The sequence below is a fragment of the Molossus molossus genome, unplaced genomic scaffold (assembly GCF_014108415.1).
Source record: "Molossus molossus isolate mMolMol1 unplaced genomic scaffold, mMolMol1.p scaffold_m16_p_27, whole genome shotgun sequence".
Lineage (NCBI taxonomy): Eukaryota > Metazoa > Chordata > Mammalia > Chiroptera > Molossidae > Molossus > Molossus molossus.
The window spans coordinates 2,841,074-2,860,373 of record NW_023425363.1 but is presented as its reverse complement, the minus strand read 5'-3'; the positions used below and the strand labels follow the sequence as shown (position 1 = coordinate 2,860,373).

General features: G+C 47.8%; 1 protein-coding gene across 9 annotated transcripts in view; it reads right to left on the bottom strand.

Moving 5' to 3' along the window:
* The window catches only part of SPECC1 (sperm antigen with calponin homology and coiled-coil domains 1), a 219,695-nt gene extending 210,795 nt beyond the window's left edge, over window positions 1-8,900 (bottom strand). For 2 of the 9 annotated variants that reach the window (XM_036278348.1, XM_036278347.1), the window contains exon 1: window positions 8,245-8,900. In XM_036278348.1, coding sequence (XP_036134241.1) covers window positions 8,245-8,329 — 85 coding nt within the window. In that variant the 5' untranslated portion in view covers window positions 8,330-8,900. The remainder of the gene's footprint in view (window positions 1-8,244) is intronic. The other 7 variants (XM_036278349.1, XM_036278342.1, XM_036278344.1 and 4 more) reach the window with 7 other exon arrangements.
* Between the last annotated feature and the right edge of the window lie 10,400 nt (window positions 8,901-19,300).

Genomic DNA, 19,300 nt, shown 5'->3' with positions numbered 1-19,300 from the left:
TTAACCCCTTATCAGAAGTAGCATTGGTGAAAATGTTCTCCCATTCATTGGGTTGTCTTTTCATTTTGTTCATGGTTTTCCTTTGCTGTGCAAACTCCTTTTAGTTTGATGTAGTTCCATTTATTTATTTATTTATTTATTTATTTTTTAATGAATTTTTATTTATTTTTTTGTTACAGATATTTTACCTTTTTACCCCATTGGCACCCCCCACCCCCACCCCCTCCACCCTGTCCCCGGCTTAGTTGTCCATGTCCATTGGTCATGCATACATGCATATAAGTTCTGTGGTTTATCTCTTCCCACCCCCCACCCCCCATCCCCTCTTCTGAGGGATGTCAGTCTGTGCCCTACTTCCATGTGTCTGGGTCTACTGTATTCCTCAGACGGTTATGTTCATTATATTCCGTGTATAAGTGAGATCATGAGGGTGTGGAGAAAAGGGGACTCTAATACACTGCTGGTGGGAATGCAGACTGGTGCAGCCGCTATGGAAAACAATATGGTGCTACCTCAAAAAATTAAAAATTGAACTTCCATTTGACCCAGTGATCCCACTGCTGGGAATATACCCTAAGAAGCCTGAAACACCAATCAGGAAGAATATATGTACCCCCATGTTCATAGCAGCACTATTTACAATAGCTAAGATCTGGAAACAGCCCAAGTGTCCACCAGTAGACGAATGGATAAAAAAGCTGTGGTACATATACACAATGGAGTACTATGCAGCGGTAAGAAAGAAAGATCTCTTATCCTTTGAGACGACATGGAGGGACCTGGAAAGTATTATTCTAAGTGAAAGAAGCCAAGCAGAAAAGGACAAATACCACATTTGTTTATTTTTTATTGCCCTTGCCCAAGGAGATAAATTAAAAAATATATTGTTACTAGAGTGTTCGAGATTTTATGGCCTGTGCTTTCTTCTAAGACTTTTATGGTTTTGGGTCTAATAGTTAAGTATTTAATCCATTTTGAGTTTATTCTTCTTCTTTTTTTTTATCCTCACCCGAGGACATTTTTGCATTTATCTTCAGATAGAGTGGGAAGAAGAGGGAGAGAGGGTCGAAGAGAGGGAGAGAAAGATCAATGTGAGAGAGACACACTGAGTGGTTGCCACCCACACAACCCCACCAGGGCTGGGGAAAAATTGCAACCGAGGTATGTGCCCTTAGTGGGAACCGAACCCGGGACTTTCTGGTCCGCGGGCCGACGCTCTAACCACTGAGCCAAACTGGCCAGGGTGAGTTTATTCTTGTGTATAGTTTAAGAAGGTGGTCTAGTTTCAGGTTTTTTTTTTGCATGAATCTGTTCAATTTTCCCAACACCATTTATTGAAGAGACTATCGTTACCCCACTGTATGTTTTTGTCTCCTTTGTCAAAATATTATTTGACTACATAGGCATGGGTTTATTTCTGGGCTCTTCAGTCTGCTCCGCTGATCTATATGTATGTTTTTATGACTGTACCATGCTGTTTTGATTACAATGGATTTGTAATATAGTTTGATATCAGGTAGCATGATTCCTTCAACTTTGTTCTTTCTCAAGATAGCTGTGGCTATTCTAAGTCTTTTGTGGAGCCATATAAATGTTTGGAATATTTGTTCTAGCTGTGTAAAATAAACCATTGGTACCTTAATAGGAATTGTGTTGAATCTATAGATTGCGTTAGGTAGTATAAACATTTTAATTTTTCCAGTCCATGAACACAGTATATATTTCCACTTATTTGCATCTTCTTTAATTTCCTTCTTTGGGGTCTTAAATTTTTCTGAGTATAAGTCTTTACATCCTTGATTAAATTTATTCAGAGGCATCATACTTATTTGGTGTAATTATGAATGGAACTGTTTTCTTAGGTTCTCTTTCTGATAATTCATTATTGGTATATACAAATGTAATGAATTTCTGGACTTTTTTTTTTTTTTTTTTTTTTGGTATCTTACTACTTTACTGAATTCATTTATCAGTTCCAAGAGTTTTTTGGTGGAATCTTTAAGTTTCTCTATATACAGTATCATGTCATCTGCAAATAATGACCATTTTACTTCCTCCTTTCCAATTTGGATGCCTTTTATTTCATTTAGTTGTCTTATTGCTGTGGCAAGGACTTCCAGTACTATGTTGAATAACGGTGGTGAAAGTGGACATCCCTGTCTTGTATCCTAGCATAAGGGAAACACTTGTAGTTTTTGCCCATGTTGTTGGCCAAGGGCTTGTCATATATGGCCTTTATTACATTGAGATATGTTCCCTCTATTACCACTTTGCTGAGAGGTGGCTTTTTTTTAATCACAAATGGGTGCTGGATTTTTTCAAATGCTTTTTCTGCATGTTATTGATAAGATCATGTGGTTTGCATTTTTCATTTTGTTTATGAGGTGAATCATGTTTATAGAGTTCCAAATATTGTACCAGCCTTGCCTTCCCAGAATAAATCCTGCTTGATCATGGCATATGATCTTTTTAATGTATTGCTGGATCCGGTTTGCTAGTGTTTTGTTGAAGATTTTAGCATCTATGTTCCTTAGGGATACTGGCCTATAACTTTCTTTCTTTGTAGTGTCTTTATCTGGTTTTGAATAATGCTGGCCTTGTAAAATGAGCTTAGGAGTCTTCTCTTCTCTTGAATATTTTGGACTTGTCTGAGGACAGCTGTTAGTTCTTCTTTGAATATTTGGTAAAATTCACCTGTAAAGCCATCTGGTCCAGGACTTTTATTTGTTGGGAGTTTGTTTTTTTTAAATTAGTGCTTCAATGTATTCTTTTTCTTTTTCTTCTTTTTAATCCTCACCCAAGGGTATTTTTTCATTTACAGTGATACCTCGGTTCTCGAACATAATTCGTTCCAGGAGGACGGTCGAGAACCGAATTGTTCGAGAACCGAAGCAATGAAACCAATAGGAAAGCGTGACTCCACAAAGCGTGACTCTCTCTGCACTCACACTGAGGACTCAAGCAAGGCGCGCTGGGCCGAATGAACGCCATTCGGCTCAACTCAGCTCATCTCGGAAGTTCGAGTTCCAAATATTTGTTCGGATTCCGAGACAAGTTTCTCGAATCTCCTGGTCGAATACCAATTTGGTCGAAAACCGAGGCGTTCGAGAACTGAGGTATCAGTGTATTTTCAGACAGAGTGGGAGGGAGAGATAGAGAGAGAGAGAGAAACATCGATGTGAGAGAGAGACATTGACTCGCTGCCTCCTGCATGACCTGACTATAGCTGGGGATGAACTGCAACTGAGGTATGTGCCCTTGACTGGAATTGAACCCACGAGTCATTGGTTCACGGGTCAATGCTCTCATCACTAAGCCAAACTGGCCAGGGCACTATCCTCATTTAAAATGTTTCTTTTTTCTGCTCTGATTGGGTGTTTTCTGCTACCTTATTTTCCAAATTGCTTATTTGCTCCTCTGCTTCATCTAACCTACTGTTTATTCCTTCTAATGTATTCTTCATCTCAAATATTGTATTCTGCATTTCTGAATGGTTCTTTTTCATGGTTTCTATGTCCCTTTTCATACTGTTGGAATTCTAAGTTCCTTTAGCATTCTTATTGCCATTTTTTAGAAATCTACATCTGATACATTGCTCATTTCCATTTTATTTAGCTCTTTGGAGATTTCTCCTGTTGTTTCATTTGGGGCATGTTTCCTTGTCTCCCCTCTTTGTGTTTGTTTCTATGTGTTAAAAAGATATGCTATGACTCCAAGTCTTGGTAGAGTGGCCTCAAATAATAGGTGTCTTGTAGGACCCAGTGGTGAAATCTCTTTGATCGCCTGAGCTGGATGCTCCAGGAATGTCTCTTATGTGGGTTATGTGGGCCCTCCTGCTGCAGTTGAATCTTGATTGCTAATGGCCTGTATGTACATGGGATCAACCCTCAGGCTTGCTGACTGTGAGTATCAACCCCAACCACAGTGTTCAAACTGCTTGCAGGTGCTTACCACACAAAGCAGAATTAGCTTCAGCATGGTCTGGTGCCTGCCGAGATCTCCCTTTGGATATGCCACTTGTGAAGCTTAATGGATCCTACTCTGTTGTTTTCTTAAACTGGCCACTGTGTGTGTTGGTTCTGGGTTCTCTCAAGAGGGACTCTGGTTCAGGTCAATATCAGACACTGCTTGTGACTGGCCCTGGGCAACCTGTTTGGAGCTACAAAGTGATCCACATTTTGTGGCTGCCTCTGCTGGGCCTGGATGTGCAGGGAAAGGACCAAGCTGTGTACTAAAGCCTGCTTTGATCAGCAGTGGGCCTTGGAGCAAATCTTCAAAAGTCCCAAGGCACCCTGAGATCTGCCTCTGCCTACCTCCACCTGCTGGATGCTTGTTAGGTTCAGTCACTTAAAAAACCTCTGTGGGGACCTGACCAGTTTGGCTCAGCAATTAGAGTGTTGACCCACAGATCAAAGAGTCATGGGTTCGATTCCGATCAAGGGCATGTACCTCGGTTGCATTTCGGTCCCTGGTCCTGGTTGGGGCTGTGCAGGAGGGAACCAGTCAATGTGTCTCTCTCGCATCGATGTTTCTCTCTCTCTCCCCACCCTGCCTCCACTCTGTCTCAAGATAAATGGGAAAAAAATATCCTCAGGTGAAGATTTTTTTTAAAAGCCTCTGTCCGTGCTCAGGTTGCATGAGGTAGGTTCTCAGTGAATCACCACATAGGAAAGAGTGGTGTTAACCACATTGATACAAGTTCAAACTTGGTGCCAGTTCTGGGTCTGAGGTCACTCAGTAAATGTCCCATGGTGTACACAGTCAAGCTGCCACCTGCTGGGTGCTTGCACACCTTTGTGGTGGGGCAGAATCTCAAGGAGCCCTTAGGTGAGGCCAGCAGAGTTTATTAGGCTCCAACAGACTGAGATTTGGCCGTGTGAACAGAGGGCTCTGCACTGCTCGAATGTGTGAGGGAAAAACAGCCCCCATTTTAGAGCCACCTAACTCATTTTGTCCCAGATTCTGCCAAGAGACTGATCTCAGCAGGGTGGGGCTGCTGGGAGATGGGGCTAGTGGAGCTCCCTCAAGAGAGAGGTGCAGGTCAGGCTGGAGGGAAGCTTGGGGGACTGGTCCCTACCCCAGAGCCACACAATGCAGTCTGTCCCCAATTCTGTCCAGACCTCAGCAGGGCAGGGCCACCAGAAGTGGGGACTGTGGAATCACCGCAAGCCTGGATAGCGGGGCTAGCAGATCTCTCATGAGGAGGAGACACCAGTCAGGTTCACGGGAAAGTGGGGGAAATGGCTCCCACTCCAGAGCCACGCAGCTCAGTGACTGACACCCTCTGAGTCCACCCAGACCTTTACACCACAGGCCAGGCAGCTGAGTCCTCAGCAGGGCACAATCTCCACAGGATGGGGTGAGAGGAAGTCTAGAGGGTAGGGCTCTTGCTTTCCTCCAGGCTGATGCTGTATGGAGAGGGGTGCTACACCCAAAAAAGATGGCTTCTGCAGTATGGGGGATGCCTCAGCATAGGCATCCTGGCAGCTGGCCCTTCAGGTCTCTCCCCAGAGCCGAAACTCCCAGTCTCTCCTCACAAGACTAGTCCACTCTGCCCTTCCTCCACTGGAGCCCAGGGTGAGAGGCTGCATAGAAGATGTTATGTGTGGCCCTTTAAGAAGGCATCTGTGTGCCCTGGCCGGTTTGGCTCAGCGATTAGAGCATTGGCCTGTGGACCAAGGAGTCACGGGTTTGAATTCCAGTCAAGGGCATGTATCTTGATTGTGGTTTGTCCCCGGCCCTGGCTGGGGTCGTGCGGGAGTCAGCCACTCGATGTGTCCTTTTCACGTCCATGTTTTTTTTTTTTCTTCTCTCCTTCTCCCTCCCACTCTCTCTCTCTTCCTCCCACTCTATCTGAACAAAAATGAAAATATATCCTCCAGTGAGGATTAAAAAAAAGAAGACGACAACACCTGTATCTCTAGCAGACTCCCATCTCTCCATGGAGGACAGAATCCCCACTGAGTTTTAACAGCCAGATGTCATGTGGGCACCTCTTCTCAGCTCTGGTGCTCGGGGCTGGGGAACCTGGTTTGGGGTTGAGACCCCGTACTTCGTAGGGGGAACCCCTGCAGCTGAGATATCTCCAGAACCTCAGGCACTGCATGTGGGAGCCAAGCCAGCCCTTTTCAAATCTCTGTTCTTCCTACCAGTCTCAACGTGGCTTCTGCAAATCCTTAGTTATAAACTTCTCTTCAGCTGGTCTTCGGCTGGTTATTCTGGTTGCTTGCTCTATACTTCTGTCGTGGTCCAGTCTGGTCCTGGGAGGAGGTGAGTGCAAGCCCACCCGCTGTGCCCACGGATCCCCGAGGCTAGTGCGGCCCAGCTGGTGCAGGTGCGGGAGCGCCCGCCTGGAGCCCCGCAGCACGGCTCTCCTGGTCGCGGTGCGAACGGGCTGCAGGGGAACATCATTTTTAAAAGACTCTGCAGTTAGTGTTCTATAGTGTTTCTGAGAAAAATTATTTATGATTTCAGTTATATGATTAGTTCAAAACCTTATTAGCCTCAGCTTGGTTGCAGGTATCATGACTTTTTAAAATTCTGTATTAAAAACCTAACTTCTCATGTATTTTCCCGACATTTAGCACCAATTATTTTTCTTTCTTGACCCACAATTTGTAATGCTTGTTTCCATAGCAACAGTGAAACAATTACTAGGCTAAGGCCTATATAATAACTAATTTTATTAGGACCCCCAAAATAAAATAAACTAATATATCCTGAGTGATTCTAGAAGGTAAATACTGAAGAATTTTATCAGTTACTACAGAACCAACCAGTAACAACCAGTCTGATTCATGGAGATGACTTAAGTAAAATATCTGTTTAATCACGTCACCCTTTTATGTTATGATTACAACTACTTAGAAATAACTATTACAGGGCTTTTTTAAAAATTATTTTCTTTATTGATTTAAGAGAGAGAGGAAGGGAGAGGGAGAGAGAGAATAGAAACATCGATCAGAGAGAACATCGATTGGCTGCCTCCTACATTGATCCCCACTGGGGATTTGACCCACAACTTGGGCATGTGCCCTGACCGGGAACTAAACCAGTGACCTCTTGGTACATGGGTTGACACTCAACCAGTGAGCCACACTGGCCGGGCTACAGTGCTTATTTTATGAAAACATAAGGTGATTCCGTAATGCATCCACATTTTCCAAAATCTGCCCAGGTCACCCCTAAAATGAAATGCCTCTCATTTAGTCCCCATAAGAAAGATAAGAATATGAAAGTGAAAAACAACAGGAAGAGAATGGAAATTCTCCTTGCTTTCTTTTTCAGGAGTCTGAGACTCTGGTCAGAAAAGAAAAGTTACCTCAGATTACATCTAAACTCTTCCCTTAGCCTCTGGCAGCAAATCTGACAATCTTCTGGACAGTGCACCTGAAGACTGTCCAACGGTTTTCAAAGACCGACGCGTTGCGTACTCTGAGGCAAAATGCTCAGGGTTACTTCATCTGTATCATTACACCTTTTTGATTCTCCTAGAACCTTCTGCACCCAATCAAATTATTCCCAAATGAATGTACCCAGAGAACTTTCCCCATCTGGACCCCTCTTGTTTACTATGCTATCTTTTCTTAAGTTCCTTTCACTCTTCTTTCTCATAATTCCCCCCAGACTAAGCCTTCTGTTTTGTACCCATCCACCAGACAGATTCTTCTCTTCAAATCCCTGCCGAGTAACTGCATTCTCTCACAGTAATTGAATGATTCACTTCCCGCTCACTTGAACCAGGAGGAGAAGCCTCTGAGTAGGGCAAGTGCCAGGATGGAGCCTGGGGTGGCAGTGGCCTCTGCGGGATCGACACAGCTCTCCAGGACACACGAGGCAAAAGCCGGTGCTGAGGAGAACGCCGGTCACATGAAGGTAGCTTTGCGCCTGCTCCTACTCTCCACGTCTTAGGACATCACTGAACATCGCCCGCCCCACCCCCAGCCTGGACCAGTGTCTTCCTAGTATTCTCCGAGTGCAGAGGCTTCCCCTCTCCCTTATTCTGTCCGGCCTGGACCTGGGCTCTTCTGGAAGAGGGTCAGAAATGCTCAGAGCTGTCCACCCGCAGTGCTCGGCCCACCGTGGTCCCGCTCTCTGTCTCCTTCCAGGAAGGCCTCCTGCCAGAGGAGAGAGCAGGTACCCCCACTCCCAGCTTTCTGTAGTCTCATCCCACTGCTTCACCACTTCTACGACCCTCCTCGCACCCCTCCCTCCGGCTGCTGATATAGGGAACCGGTTCATTACCTGAGCCCAGCGGTGACAGCAGGGGCCACGCTGACCTACTCTGAGCCTGGAAAGCTCTGCTACATGCTTTTTGTGGGTGTCTCATCACACCCTCACTGTAACCCTACGCGGTCACCGGCACCCAGTACACAGGAAGGAGAACTTCATAGGCTCAGGGAGGTTGAGCTCCAATCAGAGTTGATGATAAAGCCAAGCTGGACACCCAGTTTCAGCTGGCTTTAAAACCAGGGATGGAGACAGCCTCTCGGAACAACCTGGCTGCCGCGGGAAAACACAAAGGCTTTGGGACCCAAGGCCCCACGTCCGAATCCAGCTCCACTGCCTCCTGTGTGAACTCGGGCGTGCTCTTCAGCATTTTGGTTCTGTGTCTTCACCCAACAAAACTGAAGGTGGAAGGAGAACATGGAGATCAAGGGCGGCGCACACACACGTGAGCTGCCCTCCAGCAGCCGCTGTGAACTGGTCCGGGGAGGCCACTCCTCTCCCACCACGTGGCAATGCGTGGTGACCGAGCGGTCCCATCCCTGCTGAGGCGGGAGCCAGACAGGCTTCCCAGGTCTAGGGAAAGTACTCTTCCTGTACACAGGGCAGCCTGTCTCCCTGGAGATGAGAGAGAGGAACACGAGCGCCGAGGACAGGCACTGAAGCCGGAGTCCACCCAGCCTCAGCACAGCGAGCTGCGGAAGGCCACGGGTGGGATGCCGGTGAAGAGTACCGTTCTGCTGGCTGTGAGCTAGTGATGAAAAAGAAAGAGATGGGCTCTGGTCACGTCTAAGACGAAGAAAAAGAAGGGTTTTGATGATTAATTCCCTGGTTTCTGAAAATCCTCCTAAACCTCCTCAAAGGATCAAATGATCAAGGAATTACCCACTCCTGCAGGGGCAGGGAGAGGGTCTCTCCAGGGGTGTTTTCTTTAAACTTTTCAAATATTTTATTTTCTTACCAAGCTTCTTTCCTCTCTGGAATAGTGTAAGACTTACACTAAACTGTAACTCACAAATCGCATGGCATAAAGTACACGAGAAAGGAGCGTCGGCAGGCGGGCGGAGGGAGCGGCTGTCTGAGGAACGCAGGGTGTCTGCCCTGGAGGGTCAGAGCCGTGTGCAAACCTCCTGCTGCCTCACATGGTACTTTGCTCCTTAACTGCTGCCTTCAGAGCCTGTGTTGGATGGTTTGTTTGGGGCCTCAGATTTATTACCATTTTAAGGTAAGAAAAAAGAAAGGCAAGCGGGAAACCATTCTGGACATCAGAGAATAATGAGTCCCTGGGAGTGGGAGAGGGCGCTGAGGTCTCACTGCAGTACAATGAGCGCCAGGAAGTGGAACGCTAAAGCATTCAAGTCTAGGACTAACAAAATAAGAATGTTCACATAGCTCAATTACCAGGGGACTCGGCAGGAAACAGCATGTAAGCGAGCAACATGTTGAAAACATCTAGCCAGAGCTTTTTAGAACATGTGCCCAGTTTGCTCTTGGCCTCCTTAACAGTAGCACTTCTAAACTGAGTGGGTGGGTGAGTGAGCGATTCTGCCCCGGGGGACATCCAGCAATGTGCGCAGATGTTTTGGTTGTCACAACTAGAGGGCTGCTACTGAGCGGAGCCAGAGGTGCTGCCAGACATCCTACGACCCAAAGGGCAGGCCCACGATATAGAAGCATCTGGTCTGCAATGTCAGTAGCCGGGGGTGAGACCTCAGTTCCAGAGACAGCGAGGGAATCCTGAGTCCCTGGTTCTTAGACCCACGCCTGGTTTGTTTCATTCTGGTTTTATTTTTTTGTTCAGATAGAGTGGGAGGGAGAGAGAGAGAGAGAAACATCGATGTGAAAGGGACACATCGAGTGGTTGCCACCCGCACGACCCAACCGGGGCCGGGCACAAACTGCAACCGAGGTACGTGCCCTTAGCGGGAACCGAACCCGGGTCTCTCTGGACCGAAGGCTGACGCTCTAACCACTGAGCAAAACTGGCCGGGGCTGAAAATCTGGTTTTAAAGCAGCCGAGGGAATCCCAGACTTCAGCTGGAGGCCACAGGAAACATTTCAAAGCTTATTATTTCCTGTGGTCTCCAGATGAAAAATCGTCCCATTAGCCTTAGATTCCTTCTCGGTAAAAAAGGAAAAAAATAGATTTCCATACAGCATCAGAAGAAACATTGCAAACGAAAATCAATTTATCCCATCAGCAGACATCATTTAAAGAAGATAAGAACCAAGAAGTGATAAAACAAAAACTAAGTGAAAAAGAACATGCACATCACTAAACACACCATCTCAAGCCTGTAAACAAACCTTAAACATGAAAACTTGCAGAAGCTATGAAACAATGCCACCAAGCAGAGACCCATAACAAACAGGATGTAATCTGGAATAAGAAACAGGAAGAGTCGGGCCACTGAATATGAAATGCAGAGCCTAGAGAGAGAGGCTCTAATCTGGGAGCTATATTGAGACCAAATGCTCAGAATCACTGCCCTGGGCAACCCTTCTGTCTCCAAAGCTCAACCGACAAGCTGGCCTCCCACAGAGCTGGATGGCCGCTAACCAGTAGTTACTGCCTTACCTACATTGTGGCTTCACATCACAGAATTAAAAATGAATGAGCCAAGGCCAGAGAAAGGAAGGTGGAAATAAAATACTTCAAGAGCTTTTTCTGCAGAAACAGTTTTAAAAGATCTACTGACGAGTAACTAAGAATAAAAACTTTAGTGTAGTGCCAAGACCATTCAGTGGGGAAGGACAGCCTTTTCAACAAATGGTGCTAAGAAAATGGATATCCACATTCAAAAGAATAAAGCTGGACCCTTACCTTACACCACAAACATGAACTCAAAACGGATCAAAGATCTAACTGTAAGAGCTAAAACTGTGTAACTCAGAAGAAAACTCAGAGGGAAAACTTCATGACATTGGATTTGGCAGTGAATTCTTAGCTGAAAACAAAGGCAACCAAAAAAAAAAAATAGATAAGGTGGATTACATCAAAATTAAAAACTTGTGCATCAAAGGACATAACCAACAGTATGAAAAAGTTTCTCAAAATATCAAAAATCAAATGACCGTGTGATCCAGCAATTCCACTTCGGGGTGCATTCCCAGATGACTGACAGCTGTGTCTCAAAGAGATGCTCTGTGCCCATGTTTATCATTCACAGCAGCCAGAGGGGAAGTAACCAACATGTACATCGATGGATGGATAAAAAAAATGCGGTATATCATCCAGTGGAATACTATTCAGCCTTAAAAAGGAAGGAAATTCTGACACCTGCTACCATGTGGATTGACCTTGAGAACACGACATAGGTGAAAATCACCCAGTCGCAGAAAGACAAGTACTGTGTGGTTCCACTATACGAGGTGCCTGAAGTAGTCAAGTTCATGGAGACAGAATAGGACGGTGGTTGCCAGGGACTAGGGGAGGGTCATTTGGGAGTTATTGTTTAGTGGGCACAGAATTTCAGTTTCATAAGATGAAATATGTCCTGTGGAGCTGGGTGGCGGTGGCGGCTGCACAAGGTGGATGTGCCTAATGCATTGCACCAAGCACTGGAGGTAAGTTTGAGGTGGTAAATTTTATACTATGTGTATTTTACCACAATTTTTAAAAGTGTGATAAGAAAAACAAAATGTGAGTGTAGGAGGAAACTGGAGACATTTTTATCTGTTCAGGCGAAGCATCCTGAGTGGTCTGTTCAGCCCTGGGCCTGGGCCCCTGCACGCCCTGCCTCTGTCCGGTTCGCTCCGGAGAGACAGAGCTCAGGAAGGAACCGTTTACAAGGTGTGGGCAGGGTTTAGAGGACCAGCTCTGGAAGGTGCAGAGCCCCAGGGTTGGAAAGAAATGCCTCATATTCACCCTCCCCTCCCTCAACCTGCTGCTCATGGGCTCACCAGGCAGTCCACTGATGCTGGTGAGAGAGAGAGAGAACAAAGCTTTGGACCTTGGCCTGCCGCCTTGGCCTGCTAAGTTCAGCACCACCTTCCAAGGGAGCACAGGCGTTTCCCCATCCAGAAACTTCCCCCAGTTTAGGAGGGCCTCACTAGGTAGGGTGCCTGGAGTTGTCTGCTGACATGCCTACTGTGAAGCTGGCATGGGAGCCCTTCCCAGGGGGCAGCGTCCGGGCACTGCCCGTGTGCAGGAGCACAGTGCACAGCACAGACCACCTTCGCCCTTGACCCCTCATTTCTACGCTCAGCCTTTCTCTCGCTCTCCCAGACTCAAAACCTCAGAGGCACCTTGAACCACCTCCCCAGGTTCCTGCTTTTCAGACGTTGCTGTCCAGGCTGGGAGCTCGGACTCTGCAAGGTTTCCTGCAACAGCCCAGCTTTTTCCTCCAGTGAAGACCCGGGTGGCAGCTGTTGCTTTTCCCTCTGGAAGTTCTGCCTGAAGCTCACGCCTTCCCCAGTTCCTGACAGACTTCCAAGGGTCAGCTGGGACTGGTCACTCCCTGCTCAAAACCCCTCATTTTAACTTATTTTAAGCTACATGCCAGGCACGAGGTTCAGCGATTTCCAGACGTGACTGTCTCTGGTGCCCAGAGTACCCCATGAAGCAGTTGTCATCACACTTCACTATCGTGACGACTGACGCCAGGAGTCCGCCGACCTCCCTCCCAGGGCCCCGCGTCAGGCAAGCACCCATGCCTGGGCCCACTGCTCCTCCTTGTTCCAGAGGAAGGACGGCCCAGCTGACCCGAGCATGCCATGCTGGCCACCTGCCCTGTAGTGCAGCCACACCGTTCTCCACTCGGCCTCATCTTGGGGCCAACACCCTCCTCTGAGTCCTACCCCCTCCTTTGAGGCTCTTGCCAGTCAAGACTGTCTCACAGGGCTCCTGACCCTCACCTCTAAACCCCAACATTCAGAAGCTCTCTTCCGACACTTCGGTCCACGGCCCCCAGCCGCTCCGGGCACAGCCGCTCCGGCCCCACCTGGAGCTCAGCGTCCTGACAGTGGGCCTCTGCTCCGGCTTTGTCTTGCTCACTACAGTTACTGCCCGCTCAGCAGCCAGATGGGTCTTTTACAAATGCAAGTCGTAAAAATGGCTAATATGGTAAATTTCATGTTGTTGTTTTTTTTACCACAATTAAAACATTTTTAATGATTAGTAATCTTTTAAAACAAATCAGATCATGTCACTCCTTGCATGGGGCCCTGTAAATGGGAGGCACTTACTAAGTAAGAGCTGAATTAATGGACGAATACAAAATGAAAACTGTGAAGCAATGACCATCTCTTTCCCATAGGACTTATAAATGTCACTAAACAATTGCAAAGAAAGCCCAAAACTGCTTTCAGGATGAGAACCCCATTGATATACTACAGAGCCCTCCAGCATTATTACCTCATGTTGATATATAAACATTACCATAAGAATTAATCTCATTTACTTATAAAATGCTTGAGAAAGTGTTTCCTAAAATTCTTCAACACCAAATCTCAAATCACCTGCTTCATCCCATTTCCTGAACGTATTCCTGAAAGATGGCTTTTAACATTTTTGGTACACAATCTAGCTTTACAGTAGTAAATAATATAAATAATACTTTATAATTCTAGACGTTTTAATCGAAACGTATTACTAGCCAAATTTATGTTAGATGCTTTGAAAAGCAGTAGCTGATGGTAACCACAGTTTTAAGGACCTAACAACGTAAACTGTCTAGTCTAAGACTTCATGTTTCATGCAACCTTCTCTGTGTCCGGTCCTGACTGGAGCCCCGAAGTCCGGTGGGACCGGGAAAGCCCTCTGAGGTCAGTGGCACAGCTTCCAGTGCCACAGGCAGGCCAGGTCTGACTCATTCTGTCCATTTCCTTCAGGAACAATGCAAGCCCGGCAGGGCATGCTGCCCCGCCCAGCCTGCAAAGCCCCTGCCCTCCCCCAGCTGCTCCAGTGCACTTGCTCCACCAAAGCCTAGGAGGCCGAAGGGAGGGGACACCCCTCCCCCTCCCCAGCTCTGCTGAGCGTGGATGCCAGAGCTCCTGCCCCCAGGCGCAGGTTTTTGGTCTCCTGACCACTCCCTACCACACCCACCGCCTCCTCCTCACTCCCTACTCTTCAGTCATATTGGCTTCTGGCCAAAGGAAAACAGAAGCAGACAAACAGCCGCTCTGCAGATGCAGGGAAGCAGCCCCAGGGGGTCACGTGGCCTCCACAAACTGCACGATGTATACTACAAATGGGACTTCACAGAAGAAGCCACAGAGGACCGTCCCACAAGTCCCCGTGTGGAGACAGTGGGTTCACAATTCAAGAACTGTGGGGAAGGGATCCCACCCACACCAGCACTTCCAGTTCCGAGGGCGCTGCTGCGAACCTGTCCACGCCGTCACAGCGCATCACCAGCCACAGCCACAGCTCTCCAGCCAGTGCGACGGCGAATTACGGGATGGCTCAGTCCCCCGATGATGTACTCAGGACCACCTCGGTTCTCCTCCCCGTTCCTGCTCACCCCTACTCATCCTCACCACTCACCTGCATCTCACGTCAGAGACAGGGTGCCCTCAGGATGCCAGGGGGGTCTCCTGACAGTGCCCAGGCTGCCTGGACTGGTTTCTGAAAGTGTGTGTGTGTGTGTGTGTGTGTGTTGGGTCGGTGGGGGGGACCCATTTAGTAATTAAAGTAAATGCTCAGTTTGGAGAAACATATGTGTGGGAAAACATATGTGGGAAAACTAAAGACTGGGCTGTGGCCCTTTGCCCCCTCCCCCCAGCTGGCCGCCTCCTCCCTGGCATGCTGCCTCCCAGGCCCCGGCCCTGCCAGCCGCAGGGAGCGCACCGCCAGGGGGAGGAGGGTCTCCTCTACTGACGACAGTCACCTGCAAGGGCGCCCGAAGTCCAGAGCGTGGGAGCTCGGAGCAGTGGGGTCTCAACTGGAGCCCACCACACTGAGTGCTGCAACCCAGGTGTGTTGGGAGGCCAGCCGGGGAAGGCCCTGGCTGTCTGTCTGTCTGTCTGTCTGTGGAACTGAACAGCCTCATGGGACAACTCTCATTGCAGGGATGAGGGAGGCAGGCAGGAATTGGCTCAAGACAAAACTTGAGGGAAAGCTCTTCTCTCAAGACATTCTAAGGACTCCCACTGTATCCGCTGTGTCTTTGGGGACGTACTGGAGACTTGGGCTCTCTGGCACGTACTAGTTACGAAGAACCACGGAAGTGGGGGGCCCAGTGGGATGCAGAAGTAGCAGTGTGCCAGGGCAAGGCTCCCAGCTGTGGCCCCAGGATCAGTGGAGAGGTGTCTGCCGGGTGTGGGCAGTGAGGACTGGGTGCAGTGGACAGCGTCCTGGAAAGTGCCCTGGCGGGGGAGGGGAGGGCAGAGGACAGGCCATAGAGCAGTTGAGCCTGTTGGCAGTCTGTGTTGGCTCTGGAACCCCCAGAAAGGAGTGAGGAGAAGACAGAACTTTCCTGAAGCTTCTACAGGCACAGAGAGAGACCTAAGCTCAGCCTGCACTGTCCCCCTGGTTGCCCCAGAGTCATGGTGGACAACCCCTCTGAGCAATGGGCAAAGCCGTCCCTTTGCGCAGGCTGTCAGAGTCTGCCACTGTTCCGGCCTCCTCATGTTCCCGGATTAAGTTAAATCACTGGATGCAGCTGATTTCTTTTTTGTTTTGGCATTCCTGAAATATTCTTTTCTAACCCACAGGCTTTAGCTATTTAGCGCCAACGCCGGATGAAAGCGACTGCTGTGCTTCGCGGGGTTCATTTATGCGGTGCCCAGACATGCCCTACCTGCCCCCAGCACGAAAGGCTTCTAGTGTTGTGTTTAAATACGTACAACAGTAATACACACACACACCAGCCACACGTCTGAGGAATAATGCTGCAGGCTGCTTGGGGATGACCTTGTCATTGCAGGGCCATCGCTTGGTCCTGGGGGGTAAATCCTCAAGGAGCCGATCTGTCGTCCACTGAAAGTGGGAGACAAGAAGGAAGCACTCGGCTGTCCCTCAGGATGGCTCTGTGATACAGACGTGCCTGGCTGACTTTCAGTGAAGAAAGACAGTCCCGTCCCCAAAGAGCACAGCACGAGCCTGTCACAGAGCCGCCCCCACGCTCTCTTTGTTTCAGGGTAAAGCACACCACATGCTTCACCGGCTCCTGCCAGGCCCCGAGCACTCAACGCCAGCGCAGCAAATGGCTGGCAGCTGCTCTGTTCTCCAGTCTCCGGGCCTCCGCACGGCCACCCAGGTCCTGAACAAAGGGCTTCCACCCGATTCTTACTTTCAAACCGAACTCCTACTTCCCCACAGAACTCAGTTCCTGGTGCCCTTGTCCAGGGAACAGCCAGCTTCTCCTCCACGATGAGTGTCTACAGCACCCTCACACCAACCCGACATTCTGCTCACTTTTCTTCCACCAACTCGCTGGCCCAGATGGTCCTGGAGCAAAGGTCCTGTCCCGTTCCTCTGCAGCCCCACACTCTGGGCCTGGCACCCGGTACATAACAAATGTTAAAGATAGACCATAATCCTAAATGTGACGTCGAAGTAAAACGAGAAAACTGCTAAAAGAAAAGAGAAAAATCTTTGCGACCTTAAGTTAGGCAAAGATTTCTTAGATACAGTACCAAAAGCACGATCCATAAAATACACTTTTTAAAAACTGATAAACTGGACTTCATCAAAATTTAAAACTTCTGCTTTTCAAAAGACATTGTCAAGAAAATGAAAAGACAAGCCACAGACCAGAAGGGAAGTTTCTGCAAACACAACACTGATAAAACTTGGTTCCTGAATTTATAAAGAACTCACAAGACCCAGTAATGACAAAAACACAGCTCAATGAAAATGGCCATACTTAACAAACATTTCGCTAAAGGGAGTATCTAGATGGCAGATAAGCACATGAAAAGATGCTCAATATCATTAGTCATCAAGTAAACGAAACTGAACTACAAGGAGATATTACTCCGCAGCTGTTAATACGGCTCACAGCAGAAGAACAGAACCGAAGTGCTGCAGGGTCTGGAGCAACCGCTATGCTCCTTCCCTCCTGAGAAATGCACACGGCACAGCTGCTCTGCAAGGTGGTGCAGCAGCTTCTTAACAAAGGAAACATGCACTTGTCATGTAATCCAGTAATCGCACTCCTCAGTATGCATCCAAGAGAAATGAACATCTGTGTCCACACTCACATCTGTAATGTGAATGTTCATAACATCTTGATTCATAGGCTTGGTTCATAACAGCAAAAACTAGAAACAACCTAACTATCCTTCAACAGTAGGTGGGTAAACAACCTGGGGTGTCTATCCAATGAAAGAGTTCTTAGCAGTTCCATAAAAACAGTGAACTACTAGTACATGCAATAAAAAGATGAATTTTAAACACATTATGCTAAATGAAAGCAGCCTAACTCAAAAGGCTACGTACTGTGTGATTCTGTTTATAGGCCATTTTGGAAAACACAACACTGTAGGGAGAGGAAACAACAGATCAGTGGTTACCAGGGCCTGAGAGGGGAAGGAGAGGCTGTGGTATAATAAGAAATATATTTGGTTCCTGGTACAGAGCCCCTAAAACCCTTGGAATTTCCTAAATGACAAGAGTGTCTTTAGTCATTCAAAAGGAGCCCCATTTGAGCACACCTGAGTTTATGCTAATGAGGTGACTTAGGGTAGGGGCCTATGATAATCCCAGGATGGGACTGGTCAGCAGAAAGACTAAGTCATTGTCAGCCCAGCAAACTGACCTCTGGGAGGGGAGAGGGAGGCTTCAGACGAAGCTCTATAGAGTCTTAAACGACAGGACTCTATGAGCCTCCGTTCCATGGGGACAGACGCTCCTGCACTCAGGACCTTCCAGACCTTGCTCTATGTCCTTCCTCATCCACTGTTCATCTGTGTCCTTTGTGATACCCTTTATAATAAACTGGAGAACGTAAGTAACTGTTTCTCTGCGTAGCAAATAATCGAACCCAAGGAGGAGGTGCTAGGATAACTATAGCCAGTGGTCAGAAGCACAGGTGATGACCTGGACTTACAAATGGTGTCTGGAAATGGGGACAATTTTGTGAGACTAAGATCTTAACATGGGGCTCTGATGCTATCTCCAGGCAGACAGTGTCAGAATTCATTTCTTGGTGGTGTTGGAAAATATACATCCGACGGGCTGACTATAAAGAAGTATGAAGGGCCCTGGTAGGTTTGGCTCAGCGGTTAGAGCGTCGGCCTGCGGTCCAGAGAGACTCGGGTTCGGTTCCCACTAAGGGCATGTACCTCGGTTGCAGTTTGTCCCCAGTCCTGGTTGGTCGTGCGGGTGGCAGCCACTCGATGTGTCCCTTTCACATCGATGTTTCTCTCTCTCTCTGTTCCTCTCTCCCCCTCCCACTCTACCTGAACAAAAAAAGTGGAAAAGTATCCTTGGGTAAGGATAAAAAAAAAAAAGAAGAAGTATGAAGGAACTTGAGGGGTGACAGACGGTGTAAACCTGGACTGTGGTGGTGGCTGTGCCCGAGCTGCTTTCCCACCCCATTTCCTCTCCCTTCCATGCTTTCCAGCCCAGTCAAGCTGGGTTTCCGTGGCCCCGTAGCAGAGGCCTTTGCCCCTCCACGCCTTTTTACTAGCTCTCCCCATCCTCCCTGCCGGGTCTGCCTTTCCCACTTCACTGGCTGCGTGCACAAATCTCATCCACCTTCAAGTCCCAGGTCAGACCTTACTGCTCTGTAACCTTACCTGACTACCACCTCCCCACACCCACAAAAAGCTGGTAACTATTTGGTGTGTCTCTCGATTCCAAGCATTATATCTATGTCTCGTACATATATTGCCTTTTCTTGTATGATTGTGTATATCAACATCACGTCCCTCCAATGAATTACCAGCCCTAAATCTGATTTGCTTCTGCACTTATGCACAGTGTCTAGACCAGTATCTTACAAGTGGCAAGTGCTCGGGAATTTTCTGTTAGTGAAGTGATGAAAAAGTAAGTGGCCAGAGTGATTGCTGGCAGGTAAGATTGTGTGATCGGTGCTCAGAAAGAATTCTATCACTCAGGAGTTTGGACTAGATGGTCTCTTAGTGATAAACAAACAGGACAGGGAAGAGTATAACTCCACAGCTA